Consider the following 19,636-nt stretch of genomic DNA (forward strand, 5'->3'; position numbering starts at 1 on the left):
GGGATTATTCTAGGATTTAGATCAATATATATTCCCATATTGATTATGGCTCTGTAATTGAAATAATCTGTGGGGAAAAAACGAAACAATGTCAGTTATACCCAAACAAATGTTTTATGTTTTTGGTGTTATCTAAACATAAACGTATTACTTACGTATTACGTATTACTTACTATATCATCATACACTACTAATTATATAATATAATTTATTCATCAATAAAACCTAATGAAAATATATATATTCCACTCGGCCGTGTTGGACTGTACAGATTTCCAATCAATTATTAGTTACGTATTTGGATTGTTATTGATTATTACAGTTTCTGATATTGCTGTGGTTTTTCACATAATTAATTTGAACAAAATACACACTTATTTGGACAACAATTGTTTGAGTTTATTTTATTATATGCCTATAATAAACAAACTGGGTGATGTTGGATTGCATAAAAAATATTGGAAATAACGAAATAGTAATGGGGAAAAATGTGGAACGCAAAGAACCATGAAAGTGTTAATCATTCACCTGGTAGCTGTGTCACCACCTAGGAACATACAGAGAGTATCTGTATGTTCCGGTCACCACCACACCTTGTGCGTTTGGTTGGATCATTTGTTGTACCTGCCCATTGAAATGAATGTAATACAAATACCATAGGTGCGCACTAGATCTGTTTGATGCAGTTAATACAAGGGGACCGTCACCCCGCTTGGCAGGAGGTCTGAAAGGAGGACAAGGATTTGTTGGTTGGAGACAAGCAAAACTAAAGATGACAAGCACGCGGAAAATGGGTGCAGCCATTCACACAAAAGACCCCTTGCTGTAAACAGCGTTGAGCTATAAAAGAACAGCACCCCCATCTTCCTTTAAATGACCCCCCACGGCCCCCCTTTCTCTGGTCGAAGTGCATTGTGGGGAAAGTCGTTGCCATTCGACCTCTGTAGGGCCTGCGCGGACGCAGCTAGAACCCTGAAATTCATTATGCGTTTTAAAGCTTTATTTATTTCCGCATAACCTACATACTCTCACCAGGAGGCCAAAGTAGGAAAAAACTATAAACAGACATTTAATTCGGATCCGCAACATAGAATACTTAAATATATCGAAATTAGTCGGTAGGGATATTGTTAAGAAAGTGGTATATTTTAATATATTAAGAAAATGTCTGGGGAGAGAAACCGCAGGTCGCTGGCGTTCAGAGGAGGTGGATTAGCCGTAACCGGTTCCAGTGGTGTCGGGGGGAGCAACAGTAACAGCTGGGAGGCCCAGGCCTGTCAAGACCGACATTTGAACGGGAACAGACCAGATCAAGAAGAGGATAGGGATCTGCGGGAAAAAGGACCATCGCAAGAGAGAGTGGAGGGTGGGGGATCTGTCAGCGATAGCACAGAACCAGAGGCGGAGGAGGAAGAGGACCCGGAAGGGGGCAACTGGGCAGACGGGAACGGAGAGGATCGTGTCGGTTGGGTGGCAGTAACTGTCAAAGACGAGTCCAGAAAAGGGAGTAACTGGACAGCGGGTAACGGCCTGAACAGCGAGGACAGAGGCGAAGCGGGGAGCGGGGGAGACGGGGAGCAGGAAACGGGTGGTGCCAGGAAGTCTTGGGTAGAAATGAGACCGCAGACGTTACTCCAGAAACATTCGCTATTCCAAGCTTCATGGCGACAGGAGTTCCCATGGCTCAAATTTTGCCAGGAGACGGGACTTATGTCTTGCTCCTGGTGTCACAACATTGCCACTAAAAACAACGACGAGCTAGTGAAAGGCAGTCGAAATTACAAGCGGGCCTTGCTTTTGAGACATCACCTGTCTTCTGAGCACGGAAGGAATGATCCGACCAAGCAGGTAAAGTGTCTACAGCGTCATTTATGGTTATCATTTTGAGTTGTGTCTAACTTAGTTAGACAATACAGCAGAGTTTCAGTTCCCTGGCAGTTCCATTTCCCCGCGAGAGGCTATCCAGCTGGCTTCCTAGTTCGCTAACGTTAGCTACTTTTTAGCTAGCTACTTGCTCGTTCTAATCTGACATGTTTGATAGTTAATGGTTGCTATCCTACCCAATGCTCCCATGTTAATCTAAATACCAAGCTACAGCTCATGTTTATTAAAATGTGCTTAATGGTGACATTTCTACAGAAACCAATTACTAGCGAAACAAATCTGGCTAGCCCGTAGCCCAGTGACAGTGTGACTCCCATTAACGTTAACGTGCTATTCCACGTACAAGTAATGGGAGTCACATTGGTTGGCTAGCTACCTTAGGGTGTTATTTTATATTACCATAGATTCAAGGACAGTACACATACCAGCTAGCTATCTACTGTTAACATTTGCCTGGAGTTGTATGTTTTCTTCTGCGCCAGAGTATAATGAATGCACTTGCAACCATTCAACAAACGCTTTTGTTGCCCCAGCAACTACCTTGGTTGATTGCTAGCTTGCTTTGCTAGCTGGTGAACCGCACCCCTGCCTACCCACCCCCCCCTTCTCTGTTCTGCTTTGCACAGTAGAGAGCAGAATGCAGAATGACCTCTGGCGCATTTCTCCCCTCCTCCTGTTGGAGCAGCTAAATTAGAGGCATTGTGCTAGATGACTCCCCAGAATCCATAGATGGTGTGTCACGGGCTAGGTTGGACAGGAGGAGATGTAAATCAAGTCCGAGCAGCTTGACAGCTAGCTACCCCTTCCTAACCTCCCTTCCTGACCCACATGCAATTCTTTCTGTGAATAGGTTACAATAGGTTCATACACTATATATACAAAAGTATATGGACACCCATTCAAATTAGTGGATTTGGCTATTTCAGCAATCGAGCACACAGCCATGCAGTCTCCACAGGTAAACATTGGCAATAGAATGGCCTTACTGAAGAGTTCAGTGACTCATCATGGCACTGACATAGGATGCCACCTTTCCAACAAGTCGGTTTGTAAAATTTCTTTCCTTCTGCCCCGGTCAACTGTGTGTGCTGTTTTTGTGAAGTGGAAACGTCTAGGAGCAACAACGGCTCAGCTGCGAAGTGGTAGGCCACACAAGCTCACAGAATGGGACTGCAGAGTGCTGAAGCGAGTAAAAAACATCAGTCCTAAGTTGCAACACTCACTACCAAGTTACAAACTGCTTCTGGAAGCAACGTCATTACAATAACTGTTTGTTGGGAGCTTCATGAAATGGGTATCTATGGCCAAGCAGCCGCACACAAACCTAAGATCACCATGCGCAATGCCAAGCATTGGCTGGAGTGGTGGAAACCTCGCCCGCGTTGGACTCTGGAGCAGAGGAAACGCGTTCTCTGGAGTGATTAATCACGCTTCACCATCTGGCAGTCTGATGGAAGAATCTGGGTTTGGCGGATGCCAGGAGGACGCTATCTGCTCAAATGCATAGTGCCAACTGTAAAGTTTGGTGGAGAAGGAATAATGGTCTGGGGCTGTTTTTCATGGTTTGGGCTAGGTCCCTTAGTTCCAGTGAAGGGAAATCTTAACGCTACAGCATACAATTACATTCTAGACGATTCTAACTTTGTGGCAATGTTCTGGGGAAGGCCCTTTCCAGTTTCAGGATGACAATGCCCTTGTGCACAAAACGTGGTCCATACAGAAATGGTATGTTGAGATCGGTGTGGAAGAACTTGACTCGCCTGCACAGATCCCCCGACCTCAACCCCATCGAACACCTTTGGGATGAATTGGAACGCCTACTGCAAGCCAGGCCTAAACGCCCAACATCAGTGCCCGACCTCACTATTCCTCCAGTTGTTGAATGGATGCAAGTCCCCTCAGCAATGTTCCAACATGTAGTGGAAAGCCTTCCCAGAGGAAGGAGGCTTTAATAGCAGCAAAGGGGGGGATAAACTCCATATTAATGCCCATGATTTTGGAATGCGATATTCGACGAGCATATGTCCACATACTTTTGTTCATGTAGTGCATGTATGCTGGCAGCAGCATGGGTTGTCATGGCACCATCTGACCTTGCCAACCCATACATTTATGGATTAATATTTTTTTTTAATGGTATGTTTTGTATCATACCAAGCTATACATTGTCAGGTTGTATGTACAGAAGGATTGAAATCATGACAGACCATCACCAAGGCTTCTTTCCCCTAGGCTTGATATCAACGATTGATTACTTGATGTTCCCAATGCCAAAATGATGAATGTGTATATTGCTGCAAATAAATCACGTTTGGAATATTCATCATAGGACTATGAAACACCTTCTGGGCGAGATGGAACATTCCACTTGTGTCATTTCAAAACCTGCCCAACTCCATTGCTACCCAATTACAAAGCAATTGCTAAAATCCTATCTAACAATGTTGTTAGCTACTGTAGTAATTACAGGATTTTTACACAGGGTTAAAGAGTAATCACAGCAGTATATAAAAACAACAACTACAGAGCCCAGTTTCCTATTTGACATCTAGGCCCTATCACCTCTTATCTTGACTCTGATTCAAGCTGTCAGGGGAATTAAGAGCATGCAGCCACAATCTGACTCTAATTTGTCAGTGAAATGCAAGAGGATTGGATCACACTGCCAGACCACCAGGGTTAGTTCCGTCCGATATACGCAATCACTAATCAGAATGACTTAAAGTGAAGGGATCCACTAACTTGTACACATCACTAATTAGGAAGGAAAGCAGTGGGAGGAGGGATTAGAGAAGAAGTAGTCCTCCTCCCTGAAAACAAGACTACCCTGGCTGCTTGGTCAGGGTTTAAAGGTTAGGGATAGCTGCCTTATCCACCATATAATCAAACACTTTCCTATAGCCTCATTTCATTTTGTAGCTTTTGGGGAAAAAAAGATTTTAGATGCCTTTTTAACATTTCTTGAATTTCTTTGCAGTTGTTAATGTCAAAGTTTTAAATATGCAAAGATGATTTTTCCCTGTGGTGTTTTTCCCCATATATAGTAGCCTAATACTGTTTTGAATATAATTCCTGCGTGAACTACATTGTGGCAGCACATGAAATGGCATAATTTTCTTCACCCAATTCCGGACCAAAGTCCGGGGAGGACGACAATTCTTCCCTGGAATCCGTCAACCCAACGAGGAGCTGTTTGCATTGTTGGGAGGCCTGGAGGCCTGCTCCCCTCCCACACCTTAGGGCCAGACACACTGCCGCATTGTTCTAGCATCTAGGAGACGGTCGGGTTAGGGGAGAGTATGGAGCCAGCTGGCCTCAGGGTAGGGATGGGATGGTAGATGGATGGCAGTGTGTAGTCACGTTAGCCCGGGCACCCATTGCCCGCAGGGCCCTTGGTTAGTTTTTCTTTTCTGGGATATTGTTCCACAAATTCTACTCTCTGTTTTAAGAGGAAGTGTTTTATATTTGTACTCCTGGATGGTGAGAGGTTAGCCAACAGTAGCCTACATCACACAGTTAAGGACTGTTAGGTAGGTCTACTGTAAAAGTCTTTTCAATCTGTTTGTATAGGCCTAGGCTGCATTTGCAATCCATTTTAGTGATACGTTGATTGTAATGGCCTAAACACAGAATTTCACATACAGTGCATTCGGAAAGTATTCAGACCTTTTCCACATTTTTGTTACATTACAGCCTTATTCTAAAAGTGATGAAATTGTTCCCCCCCCTCAATCTCCACACAATACTCCATAATGACAAAGAAAAAAGACATCTTTAGAAACTTGTTTAAAACTGAAATACATTTACATAAGTATTCAGACCCTTTACTCAGTACTTTGTTTAAGCACCCTTAGCAGCGATTCAAGTCTTCTTGGGTATGATGCTACATGCTTGGAAAACCTGTATTTGGGGAGTTTCTCCCATCCTTCTCTGCAGGTCCTCTCCAGAGATGTTCGATTGGGTTCAAGTCCGTGCTCTGGCTGGGCCCGCTCAAGGACATTCAGAGACTTGTCCCAAAGCCACTTCGGCATTGTCTTGGCTGTGTGCTTAGGGTCGTTGTCCTGTTAGAAGGTGAACCTTCTCCCCAGTCTGAGGTCCTGAGGGCTCTGGAGCAGGTTTTCATCAAGGATCTCTCTGTACTTTACTCGGTTCATATTTCCCTCGATCCTGACTAGTCTCCCAGTCCCTTTAGTTGAAAAACATTCCACAGCATGATGCTGCCACCACCATGCTTCACTGTAGGGATGGTGCCAGGTTCCCTCCAGACGTGACGCTTGGCATTCAGACCAAAGAGTTCAATATTGGTTTCATCAGACCAGAGAATATTGTTTCTCATGGTCTGAGAGTCCTTTAAGTGCCTTTTGGCAAACTCCAAGCAGGCTGTCATGTTCCTTTTACTGAGGAGTGGCTTCCGTTGGGTTCTTGGTCACCTCCCTGACCAAGGCCCTTCTCCCCAGATTGCTCAGTTTGGCTGGGCGGCCAGCTCTAGGAAGAGTCTTGGTGGTTCCAGACTTCTTCCATTGAAGAATGATGGAGGCCACTGTGTTCTTGGAGACCTTCAATGCTGCAGACATTGTTTTGGTACCCTTCCCCAGATCTGTGCCTCGACACAATCCTGTCTCGGAAAACTTGTTTTCGCTTTGCCATTATCGGGTATTGTGTGTAGATTGATGAGATTATAATTTTTTTCAAATTCAGTTTAGAGTAAGGCAGTTGTGTAACGACATGTGGAGAAAGGGAAGGGTCTGAATACTTCCTGAATGCACTAGATTTCATTTAGTTGATGAATGTCAACGGGCCTCGAGCCTACCAGTACTCTAACCTCGTTTCCACCATAACATCACTGTTCCTGGCTCACAATAAATGGCCACGTCAGAGGTTCTTCTTCTCACCATGGTATTCTCATTTGGACTCAGCCAGAGCAGTGTGAGAGACCTGCCGACCCAGCAGCACTAACACAGTCCGTAACACGTGGCACATCTGGATGAAGGATGAGCCGAGTATGGAGCTGGAGCGAGTAGTGTCCTAGCCTGACTCCCGTACCTCCATACTGCAGCCCAGCTCACATAGCCTAGGCCTACATGCAGTAGTGTAGCAGGCCTGTACCCCAACCATTGTGACCAGTCTCGGTTACTGTGGCAGTTATTATGGTTAAAACTGCCTGAATACCAGGACGTATCCCCACCATTGTGACCTGCCAGTTGTTGCGTCTTGTTAATCCAGTGAATATGACTGCCTAGTCACTTTTACCCCTACCTGTACATATTATCTCTACTACCTCGTACCCCTGCACATTGACTTGTACTCCTTGTATAAAGCCTCGTTATTGTTAGTTGTGTTCCTATTTTCTATTTAATTAGCTAATTGTCTTACTTTATAACTGCATTGTTGGGAAAGGCTCGTGAGTAAGCATTTCACGGTAAAGTCCACACCTGTTGTATTCGGCATATGTGACAAATAAAATTTGATTCAAAGTTAGTAAATATGCCTCTTTATGCAAGCAGGAAGCAGGCGATTTCACCAGAGATGGTTAATCCGCCAGCTCACCCTCCTCCTTCCGTATACACACACACCTTTCAAAGTGTCAATGCCACACCTCTCCAAATACTACCCATCCTGTTAGGGCAGAAAATAAGGTGACCCACTCTCTGGCATTGAGCCCATTGTATGGTTGTGTGGATGATTGAATCATTCTGCATCTTCCTTCCTGTTATCCTATTCAGGGCTTAGCCCCTCTTAGAGAGCCACATGCAGCCTGTCTCCCTTACACACTCTCACACACACACACACACACTCACACACACACACACACACACACACACACACACACACACAAGTGTCAAGTCAGGGCCTTTCTGGTTAAGTGGGAGCAAAGAGCAGAGCAGGCACAGAGGAGCCAGGGTTTAGCTGCTGTATCTAATAAGTGTGTGAGTGCAGGGCCATACAAAGAAACCCCAGTGAGGCACAAAGCAGCACTGAACAATGAGCCTGCAAGAGAGGAGAGAGCCTGGTATTGTGAGGGTAAATGGGGTGACCTGGCTCTATCTCTTCTTCTCTCTGCTAGCTCTCTCTCGCCCTGTCTCTCCTTTCCTCTGGTCCTGCCTAGCGTTAGCTAGCTGGAACAGAGCGCCTTGCTGCTCCTGATAATAACCCCGATCATGCCTGCTCGGACAAGGGCTTCCAGTCACTCAGAGTAGGGAGGGGGGTGGGGTCCTCGAAGAGCAGAGAAATGGATTTAATATAAATGACTTGAGCTGAAAACCCAGCTGTGTAAGGAGAGTGGGGTGGGGGGAGAGAAAATGCAGGGCTCGAGCAATGTAAATTACTCAGGATTAGGGCATCTGCTATGCAATTCCAAAACGAGGCAGAAATGTATGCAGGCAGTGTGTTAGTGTAGTAAGAGTTATGTCAGGCAGTGCAGTGCTGTGTACTCCCTCTCTCTGGCTCTCTTCTCCGTACCAGCTTGGCCTGTTGCCTTGGATGGGAAACTCCCATGGAGGGATAGAGAAGATAGAGGGAGGGATGGAGGCAGAAGAATGAGTTTCTCTCCCATCAGCCATCATATTGACAGGTAGCGGGTGGGGTTTTGGGACAGTTAAATCTGTTTCTGTCTGTTATGATTGGTTATAACACCATTGGCTGCTGTCACAGACCCAGATTAGGCCCTATTCCTGGACAACAAATCGGCATGATCTGGGAACCTGCCCCATCATTTCCTGCAAAGGTCTGCGTAACAGTAACCTAAGCAGCTCTCTGACTGTATTTCAGTCTACTTTGGAAGTAGTTACCACATTTCCAGGTTTCACCAGGTGAAGCAACACCTCCCCCATTATGGAGCCAGTCAGACCAGTTTCACCCCTGCCAGGTGCATCTCTGTCGTTGTCCCTTTCCTTTGTGTCCCTAGCCATTAATCCTGCTCGTCTATTTGTTTCTCTCTCTCTTGCTCTCTGTGTGTGTGGGGTGTGTGTGTGTGTGTGTTGTCTACCAGGAGCTGGAGCGGCCTGGCTGTGAGGACCCCCCCCAGGGGACAGACATGGAGACAGAAGACTACTACAGGAACAACAAACCTAACCAGGACTCCTACTGCTACCAGCTGCTGCAGGAGCTAAACAAACAACGCAAGGGAGGAATCCTGTGTGACGTCAACATCGTGGTGAGTGGAGAGGTGTTCCGGGCGCACAAGAACATCCTCGTAGCCGGGAGTCGCTACTTTAAGACCCTCTACTGCCTGACCAAGAGCGAGAACACTTCCTCGTCATGTGACCAGACAACCACAGTCACCGACACCCACCTCGACGTGGCGGCAGTGGCAGGTTTCTCGGTCATCCTGGACTTCCTGTATAGCGGTAACCTCCTGCTGACCAGTCAGAACGCCATCGAGGTGATGTCCGTGGCCTCCTACCTCCAGATGACGGAGGTGGTGGGATCGTGTCGGGGGTTCATCAAGGAAGCCCTAAACATCAGCATCAAGCAGGAGGCCCCTGACTCAGTGGTGGTGGACTACAACAAGAGGAGAACGGTGGCCAAAGACAGCGCTGGACAGGTGGGCTCAGACGGCAGCACCAACAAGAAGCCTGGGAGTAACTTCTGGGCCACCAGCATCCTGTCCAAGCTGTCAATCAAAGCCAGTGGTCATGTCCAGGATGGGGAGCAGGCAGGGAGAGGCAGCATAAAGGAGGAGCCCAGTGACGTGGAGCTGTCTGCAGGGGAGGGCTGCGCCCTGGGAAGCTCCAGCTGGGGCTGTGAGAACTCGTCCGAGTCTGCTGAGAACGAGCCTCCGAGCGTTCCGGGACCGGGGCCGGTGTTCGTCTGGAACGAGCCGGCTCCCGGGGCTGCGGCGGGCGGGGTGGTGGCGGTGAAGAGGGAAGGTCAGAGGGTGCAGCCGGGGAGCGGACGGAGGAAAAAACAGATCACGCGGCGGTTCGTCTACAACATCCCACCAGAGCCAGAGGAAGGGTTTGATGAGGGGATGTTCATCCAGCCCTCAGCCTCCTATCCCAGGGAGGACTTCTCCTTCCTCTCTGAGAACGCCGGTACGTCACCTCACCCCCTTCTCACACCAGTTCTTTAGGTAGCCAATAGTCAAACCAAGCACTCAGTCCCCCAACTGACAACGCATAAACACATGCACATTCTTTAGGTATGCCGTACCAACAGTTGTTTATATGACCAAACAGCAGCCCTGTTTTAGAGAACGTGTAGGCCTAGCATTTTCTGTTTAGTTCCTAGACTAACATGGTATGACGACCATGCCTCTAGTCATGGTATTTAGTTGGTGGAGGTCTGAGTTAGTCCAGAGGTCTGTCCTGTTCCTCTAGTCATGGTATTTAGTTGGTGGAGGTCTGAGTTAGTCCAGAGGTCTGTCCTGTTCCTCTAGTCATGGTATTTAGTTGGTGGAGGTCTGAGTTAGTCCAGAGGTCTGTCCTGTTCCTCTAGTCATGGTATTTAGTTGGTGGAGGTCTGAGTTAGTCCGGAGGTCTGTCCTGTTCCTCTAGTCATGGTATTTAGTTGGTGGAGGTCTGAGTTAGTCCAGAGGTCTGTCCTGTTCCTCTAGTCATGGTATTTAGTTGGTGGAGGTCTGAGTTAGTCCGGAGGTCTGTCCTGTTCCACTGGACATGGAGGGCCTGCTAGTGCTAGTCAGAGACTAGAGAGAGTCACAGTACCCCGAACAGACCTGGTCTCAAATCATGTCAAATACTTTATCTGTGCTGGATTTGAGCTTGCCTGGCTTAATGGACCAATAGAATAGTCCGCAAACTGCAAAACCCACCCATCTGGCAGGCTTGAGCAAACGCTGGTGGTGTTTGAAAGATTTTGAGTAGTATTTGAACCCAGGTCTGATCCAGACTGAAGGCCCCTCGCCCTCCACTAGCCGTATATCTTTTTAATTAGCAGCCAGCCTGGTATGAGTATGGCCAGCTTGTCCTTTTTAAGTCGGCCCCACTCCTGTCGTCATCCTGCCTCACCATACCTCAGAAACCCTGGGTAATCTCTGACTCTATGAGCCTGTCACAGCCATACACACATGCTCACACACAGGGCCAGCTCTGCCCCCATTAAGCAGTGTGCTGTATGGAATGATATCATGCATTACGGGGGGATTTCACTCCTATTGCAGGATAAGGAAGTAAAGCAGGGGACACAACACAAATCTTCTTATCACATGTTTTATTGTGGTGAGGGGTGTTGCAACTCTGTGTGTCATCATTAATGCAGCAACACAATTCCCTAATTTGGCACTCTGACCTCTCCCTTTCTGTCTCTCTTCAGCCTAGATCTATGTATTAGAGATGCTCCAGTTCCCCTCTAACTGTAGTAGTATGGGTTACTCTGAGGATAATCTGCAGTTAGCATTAGTGCACAATATTTAAAAAATATTTCGTTAACTTTATTTTACCGGGGTCACCGTTGAGACCAAGACCTCTTTTGCAAGGGAGCCCTGCATATACACTATTTACAAAGTAGAACACAATATAATACAAATATTCCAGAAAAACAATCACATTCCTCAGCAAGGAGGTCCCCAATCAAGATTTTAAACTGCCAGAGGCAGCACAACATGCAGTTATAGGGAACTCTGTAGATTGTTCCATACATGGGGTACAAATACATTGAAAGCAGATTTACCCAACTCTGAGGATACCGGAGGGATTTGTTTTGAAACATTTTGCAATGGATAAATGAGCATTTCTTATTGGACAAGTCTCCCTGTTTCAATCTGTTTTCTTCCGTTTGGTGCCGACTGAACACTACCTAAGCTTCAGGTGACCAGAGGTCCATTCCTCTGCTTTACCATAGCAGAGTTACTGGATTTATGGCTATAAATTCTTGGTTCCTCTCTAAACAAGGCCGTTGGATTGTTTTAAAGTGCGGGCTGCCTGGTTGCTGCCTATTTACACACACACACACACACACACACACACACACACACACACACACACACACACACACACACTAAATAACCTTCCAATCCCTTGGAGGTGCAAAGCTGTCAGGGTCTGCCCCTCCCTACCTCCCTAATCCCCCCTAATGCACTGGGGCTGTCCTCGCCATTCCAAATATTGACCCAGGCAGGCAGAATAGAGAATGGGACCAGTGGTCAGGTACTTAACAATAGGCTCTGAGGGCCAGGCCCAGAGCTATGGCTAATTAAGCCTGTTCAGTGTAACATGATCCTCAGTGAAGGGCTGAGAGCTTCATCCTGGCATAATCCACAGCCCAGTGGGAGAGGCTGCTGAATACAGTGGCCTGGCTAGAGGAAGTGTTCTACAAACAGACAGGCAGCTCTAGGGTCGTATTCATCAGGGATTAGGCACCAAACAGAAACCACAAAAGCAGAATGAAACAGGGAGGGTCTACCTCCACGACTTGTCCAATAAGTCATTTTCTTAATTTATTTTTAATAACATTTTTCCTACAGTGTGCCCTGCTGAACACGACCCTGGGGATAGGTCTGTAAACTGGGGTGGGGGGGATTGTGTGCCTGGTCTTTTCTGCCCCCCCCCCAAACCTTTCAGCCCCTCTATGTTTCTCTTCTCACAGAACTGGCCAACCAGATTCAGTACAGCCTCCTACAAGACTCCTCCCAGCAAGGAGAGTCCTGGGAGAACGGTAAGATTTGACCTCTTCTTGTATAAGCTGCATGTACCTACTATTATACACTCTAGTAGTTGGCTTAGTGTCTGTTCAGAAATATGTTCAGACTTTGGTGCTTACAGATTAGAGATTACTACACTTATGACCGATTTTAGTTTTCAAACCTTATGTCATGAACCTAACTCGGTGGATGGTTAATATGATTGTGATCAGTGATCTAAGTGCCTCTGGATAGGAGTGAAACGACTAAAATGTAAATATCCCACACGGTGGGGAAACACACTGTATCCTGTTGAACAGCACAGGTCACCTGCTTTTCCTCAGCCCCCTGGCAACCTGGCCTGCTTGACAACGCTTTTCTGTCTCGGCACAAACAAAGACAAAGGCAGAACCCTATCGTTCAGGTAGCTGTGCTGTGGTCCAGAATAGCACAGAGCCTTGCCAAATCAATCAGTTAACTAGTCCCTGTAGCTATCCCTGGGGTTGGTGTGGTGTTATGATTCCACTTTTTCACATCATAGATTCGTCAAGTATCTTTCTTCACAATTGTGCATTTGCTTACCGAGGCTGTAATATTTTCCCACTTTAATGTTAACCTCGTTGATATCTGGTGAAATGTGTTCATAGCAGCCGAGGCACTGCATTTCCAAACGTTTTCTTCCAGATTCTTTCCTTCCTACACCAATCTGGAATGTTTTATGTCAGTGGGTTAATGGTCAAACAACTACATGTTTATCGGTAGGGAAATCACATTAGACTTATTATGTTATGTCCCCTAGGCAGTGGTTGCCGTGGCAACCGACACCGTTTCTAGTATTTTATGGGGGTAACTCTGAGTGACTGTTTTCCCTTTCCATAAACACCATGGTAACATGATATCCCCTCGCTGGGGACCCCCCTCACCCCACCACCACACCCAACAGCTCCTCTCTTCTATTGAGAAGTGAAAGGCAAAGGGCCCAGGGTGGTTCATCAACTAACTGCTCCAAATTCCTCCCTTCATTGTCTGTCAAATGTGGGTTTGAGCAGCTGATTAGAAAGCAGCTTCCTGACTCATAACCTGTTTGTGTTTTTCTTCTCAGGCGAGACGTCCGACACGGCCCTGAATAAGCTCAAGTGTCCCCATTGTAACTACATCGCCAAGCACCGGAGAACACTAAAGAGGCACCTCATTATCCACTCTGGTGTCCGCTCCTTCAGCTGTGATATCTGTGGCAAGCTGTTCACCCGCAGAGAGCACGTCAAGAGACATTCCCTGGTAAGACCCTACACACATCACCGTGTCATAGCCTCCCACTACACTGTCACCTTCCCGTCAAGAGACATTCCCTGGTTAGTAGAGGGCCTGAAAGGGAACATCACCTCCCCCCAAACATAGCTGTCCTCCTCCACATTCTCACCTTCCCCCAGACACCTGAGGAGGGTTGCAAAATGACAATTACTTTCTCAAGATTCCCAGGTTTTCCAGAAATCATAGTTGGAAGATGATTGTATTCAGGAGGTAATAATCAGGAAATCCTGAATCTTCCAACCAGAATTTCTGGAAAACCTGGGAATCTTGGGAAAGTTGCCAGAATTGTGCAATCCTGCACCTGAGTCTACCTCCACACCCCCTCAGCCCCTAAAACACCCAGCGCCTGAGTCTACCTCCACACCCCCTCAGTCCCTAAAACACCCAGCGCCTGAGTCTACCTCCACACCCCCTCAGTCCCTAAAACACCCAGCGCCTGAGTCTACCTCCACACCCCCTCAGTCCCTAAAACACCCAGCGCCTGAGTCTACCTCCACACCCCTCAGCCCCTAAAACACCCAGCGCCTGAGTCTACCTCCACACCCCCTCAGTCCCTAAAACACCCAGCGCCTGAGTCTACCTCCACACCCCCTCAGCCCCTAAAACACCCAGCGCCTGAGTCTACCTCCACACCCCCTCAGTCCCTAAAACACCCAGCGCCTGAGTCTACCTCCACACCCCCTCAGTCCCTAAAACACCCAGCGCCTGAGTCTACCTCCACACCCCCTCAGTCCCTAAAACACCCAGCGCCTGAGTCTACCTCCACACCCCTCAGTCCCTAAAACACACAGCGCCTGAGTCTACCTCCACACCCCCTCAGTCCCTAAAACACCCAGCGCCTGAGTCTACCTCCACACCCCTCAGTCCCTAAAACACCCAGCGCCTGAGTCTACCTCCACACCCCCTCAGTCCCTAAAACACCCAGCGCCTGAGTCTACCTCCACACCCCTCAGTCCCTAAAACACCCAGCGCCTGAGTCTACCTCCACACCCCCTCAGTCCCTAAAACACCCAGCGCCTGAGTCTACCTCCACACCCCCTCAGTCCCTAAAACACCCAGCGCCTGAGTCTACCTCCACACCCCCTCAGTCCCTAAAACACCCAGCGCCTGAGTCTACCTCCACACCCCCTCAGTCCCTAAAACACCCAGCGCCTGAGTCTACCTCCACACCCCCTCAGTCCCTAAAACACCCAGCGCCTGAGTCTACCTCCACACCCCCTCAGCCCCTAAAACACCCAGCGCCTGAGTCTACCTCCACACCCCCTCAGTCCCTAAAACACCCAGCGCCTGAGTCTACCTCCACACCCCCTCAGTCCCTAAAACACCCAGCGCCTGAGTCTACCTCCACACCCCCTCAGCCCCTAAAACACACAGCGCCTGAGTCTACCTCCACACCCCCTCAGTCCCTAAAACACCCTGCACCTTCCCCTGGCTACTCACATTCCCTGGTGAGTAGAGGACCTGAGTCCTTCAGACACCTCGCTTGCCTCTAAACACCATGTCCTTGTAACCATGTCATCTTGGATTTCCTTAATTACTTGTTTTTAAAACACACCACCTCCCTCTTCAAAAAATTATCACACACACACACACCAAATCTCCCTCTGTCTCCATGAACCTGCTCTCCCCCTCCATCACTCTGTCCTCCACCCTCCCCCTCTCTCCCCCTCAATCACTGTCCTTCCCTCTCTCTCCCCCTCCATCACTCTGTCCTCCACCCTCCCCCTCTCTCCCCCTCAATCACTGTCCTTCCCTTTCTTTCCCCCTCCATCACTCTGTCCTCCACCTTCTCTCCTTCCTCCACCTTCCCTCTCTCTCCCCCTCCATCACTCTGTCCTCCACCTCTCTCTCCTCCTCCATCACTCCGTCCTTCGCTTTTCCTCTGTAGAAGTGTCCTCCATGTCTTTTGCTGCATTCATTTACTCCTCAGAAATAGGAAAGTTGGAAATATTGGATTGGGTAGTGGCAGTTTCTCGTTCATATTTCTGAGTTAAGAGCAAATGTATGACTATTCCAGGAGTTTAGCGCGAGTTTCTAATTTCCACATTTCCAATTATTCCGACAGAACATGAACATAGCATTAACCTTTGTCTCGCTCTCTCCCCCCTCCCCATCCCTACAGGTGCACAAAAAGGACAAGAAGTACAAGTGCATGGTGTGTAAAAAGATCTTCATGCTGGCGGCCAGCGTGGGGATCCGGCATGGCTCGCGGCGCTACGGCGTTTGTGCGGGATGTGCAGACTCCCACCAGGCCACACAGGGGGGCCTGGAGTCCCTGGAGCGGTTCGTCCGCGAAGATGATGACTTCGAGGAGGGAGGAGAGGGGGAGGAGCCTGACGAGGACATGGCTGAGGAGGGGGAGGAGCCTAACGACAACGACCAATCCAACTGGGAGGAGGGCGACACTGGTGCTGCCCTTGAGAACGAGTAGTGACTTGCTCAGATAGAAACAAAATAGTTGACGAATTATACATTTAAAAAAAGCTGGTAAACAATCAAAGTGCTATCAAACCTTGAGGTTATTTACACGGTTCAGTGTATGAGACAAAGAGAAGCTTTGGTAGTGAGGGACTCCAAGATGTACAGATATTCTATGTGTCAGACTCTGGGCTTAGTGCTCACTAGAGAAAGAGATAAAAATGAAATATTGAAATCAGGTTTATGGTGCTGTATTTTATTTTTGGGGGGAGGGGTTTGGTGGTGTACAGCGGTTTAAGTTACGATAGGCCAATCATCTTTAAAATAAATGTTAATTATTTAATTTATGAAAGAGAAGTTATTATGGTCTTATTAAATATACTTTTTTTCTGTTTTGTTGTAAACTGATATCAGAGAAGTTCTCTTTTTCAGATTTGGACTTTCCGTCAGGTCTGAAAGTATATTGTTAGCTGCGTGTTTTAGAATAAACTACGTCAAAGAAAGAGAGAGCATTATTTGCCGACAGGAAGATTTTATGTTTAGATGCTCTGAACATTATAATTTTCTATTTTATCTTTTCCATGCACAAATCTTGGAACCAAAAAATCTGTTTGTGACTAATTTATCACAGCCATATTTATGAGTTTAATTTAAGTGGGCTGTGCTATGTGCCAAGCAGAACGCACACCAAGATTTAGCAGGAAATAAGAAAACTACTGAAAAATGCTGAGAAAAAATTGAAAGGAATACTTCGGTATTTTGGCAATGAGGACCTTTATCTACTTCCCCAGAGTCAGATGAAATCGTGGCTACCATTTTTATGTCTCTGTGTCCAGTATGAAAGAAGTTAGTATTGGCTTGCAAAACTACCTCTAACTAGCTTTAGCGCAATATCTGGAAGTCTGCTAGCAGATACCCATAGACTTCCTGTCATTGCGCTAACGCTGGTTAGCATTGGCTCGCGACAGTACCTCTAACTTCCTTCATAATGGACACAGAGACAAAAATGGTATCCACGACTTCATCTGACTCTGGGGAAGTAGATAAGGCCTCATTACCAAAATCTTGTTGTATCCCTTATAAAGCAGAGAAAAAAATAAAAAGTGATTCAGAAAAAAACAAGTGAAAGTATAAGGGGAAATGTTATTTGCTAGCTTTGTATGAATCACAGCACCACACAGTAACACTTTATAAAGCATTTTGACATTAATTTAAAGCTTGAATTTTGCCAAATGATGGAAATGATTGGTGCTGTAATGCTTATGTCGCAAAATACTGGACCTACGGCTGTATATGATGTTTCTAATCATAAAGCCTGAAATGACTCAGTTATATATTAATCAGCTCTCTATAGAACACTGTTGTGCTATTGTCTTTTTTTATTTCATTCTCACTCACTCACATACCATTTTGTAGAACTACCGGCAGTACTGGACCTAAGTTAACAAGATATATATATATATATATATATATATATATATATATATACACATGGTTTATGTTAGGTACTGAGTATATATGTATGTATATGCTATTATTAACTTGAACATTGGGTGTAAGGTGGTATTTGAAGAGTGCTGATAGATCATAATATGTGATTTATGAAGTCTGAAAGAGAAACTCCATTTTCAAAAGTGATGATATTTTTACAATCAGTTTTTATTGAATTTGTTAAGTCTTTTTATTTTGTCTGCCAGGTAGGAAAACACTTTGTTAGATATAAAGTGAAGCTCTATGGCCATCATAGACATGCACTTACTTATTGTTTTGGCGTTCATGAAAATCATTTTGTCTTTTTTTTGCTTCCCCAAAGAAGGTCTGAATGGAACAATATTAAAACTGTCTTTTCTCTTCCTTGCGGAACATTTTCTAAGACATTTTGTTATTTAATATTATATTGACTCCAAAATGCAATCAAGACTGTTAATTTCTATCTGTTTGTCCCAAAAAAAATGTTTATTATTGTTGAGATGGTGTATTAAAAAAAAGCCAGGTAAATTCTATAGTATGTAGATCCTTGCTTGTGTATGTAATCGTCAGATTTAAATGTTTTTATAAAAAAAATAATCATTCACTTTACCCTAGATACATATATAGTTTTATTTGTCCTTTACAAAGATGTATTTCCTTTTCCTTTTTATTTCATTAAGAACATATTTTATAAGAAATATGGATTGTTTGAAATGTAGGAACAGCCGTTTCTGTCCATATGCAGTGGATATATATTGAAGTGCTAAAATTATACAGAAATGTTTGATCTCCCTTTTTTCAAAGTGCAAATGTATTTAATGGAAACCTATAGTAAGTTTCTCATCCCTGTTTGTAAAATATGATTTAGCTTCAAATCACTGTGGGAAGAAAAAAAATGTAACTAGTTGATTTTAGTTAATGGAACACAGTCCGCTGCAGTTAGCTTGTTTAAAACCTTGGCCTGGCTTTGTGTCGTGTCTTGGTTGCGTTCAGAAGGCACAAAACGGAAAACAAGTGAAACGGGGAGGTGCTATGCTATCTGTACTTGTCCAATAAGAAACACTGGTTTTTGTTTTCCGTTGCAAAATGTGTTGCAACGTTGTGCCCTAATGAACACAACCCTAGCCTTCCTCTCTCCTCTCTGGGTCTGTGTGTGTGTGTTCACACCTGTGCTTATCCATCAAACCACCCTGTTTCTTGTTTTTATACTATCCTTTGACTCCCTTACTGTACCACCGATGATCTCAAAATGATGTATTGTTTTAGATTTTATTATGCTGTACTATAATGGACAAAACAAACAAAACACTAATACAGAAACAAGCTTTTTTTAAAAGGTGTATTTTTCAACTCTCTTTTCAAACTACAGTGATGCAAAACCAATGGGCCTTTCTTGGGCTCAACCCCAAACACAAAACAAGTCAGGTTACTCTTTATATGTTTTTTCAAGGTTTTCAAAATTAAATTCTCCTTTTTCTGTTTAAATTGTACTACTGTTCCTCTGTAATACATTTTAAAAATAAAACTTTGATAATGCTTAACCTTCATCTCTGTTTAATTTTCAAATGTTTTTTAATCACATCACTGTATAGTCTTGCACCTCTATGTAAAGGACAGGACACACCATAATGAACGTTGGCTGTGCGCAGCCGTCCTGACGAAGCTTGGTCCTGACGAAGCTTGGTCCTGGGGACATGGAGGAGCTGGCTATCGTTTGACCTGAGGGTGCGGGTGGGGTTATTGAGGGAGAGGGGTTCTTGGAGATAAGGAGGGGCATTTCCATGAATACACTGGAAAGTCAGCAGGAGGGTTTTGAATTAAGTCCTGAATGAGGTAGGGAACCAGTGCAGAGATGCCAGGATGGGGGGTGTTCTGGATGAATTGGAGCTTCTAGAGAATCCTGCCAGGGATCCCGATGAAGGGTGTGTTGCAGTCGTCCAGCCTTGAGATAAAGGCATGGAACAGCTTCCCTGCATC

At 45.8% G+C, this 19,636-nt stretch overlaps 1 protein-coding gene across 1 annotated transcript; it reads left to right on the forward strand.

Moving 5' to 3' along the window:
- The first annotated feature begins 764 nt into the window (after nt 1-764).
- On the forward strand, nt 765-19,200 carry LOC106588817 (zinc finger and BTB domain-containing protein 10-like). The gene is made up of 5 exons (XM_014178265.2): nt 765-1,848; nt 8,873-9,917; nt 12,427-12,495; nt 13,563-13,738; nt 15,894-19,200. The coding sequence occupies exons 1-5, from the start codon at nt 1,165-1,167 to the stop codon at nt 16,200-16,202; spliced, it is 2,283 nt and encodes a 760-aa protein (XP_014033740.1). The 5' UTR covers nt 765-1,164; the 3' UTR covers nt 16,203-19,200.
- The last annotated feature ends 436 nt before the right edge of the window (nt 19,201-19,636 follow it).

The sequence above is a fragment of the Salmo salar genome, chromosome ssa27 (genome assembly GCF_905237065.1).
Source record: "Salmo salar chromosome ssa27, Ssal_v3.1, whole genome shotgun sequence".
In the NCBI taxonomy this organism is placed as follows: Eukaryota; Metazoa; Chordata; class Actinopteri; order Salmoniformes; family Salmonidae; genus Salmo; species Salmo salar.

Excerpts from the sequence above, each read along its gene's own strand:
- LOC106588817 (XM_014178265.2), top strand. The coding sequence starts at position 1,165 with ATGTCTGGGGAGAGAAACCGCAGGTCGCTGGCGTTCAGAGGAGGTGGA. Across the intron at positions 1,849-8,872 it reads GGAATGATCCGACCAAGCAG|GAGCTGGAGCGGCCTGGCTG; the intron begins GTAAAGTGTCTA and ends GTTGTCTACCAG. Across the intron at positions 13,739-15,893 it reads ACGTCAAGAGACATTCCCTG|GTGCACAAAAAGGACAAGAA; the intron begins GTAAGACCCTAC and ends CCATCCCTACAG.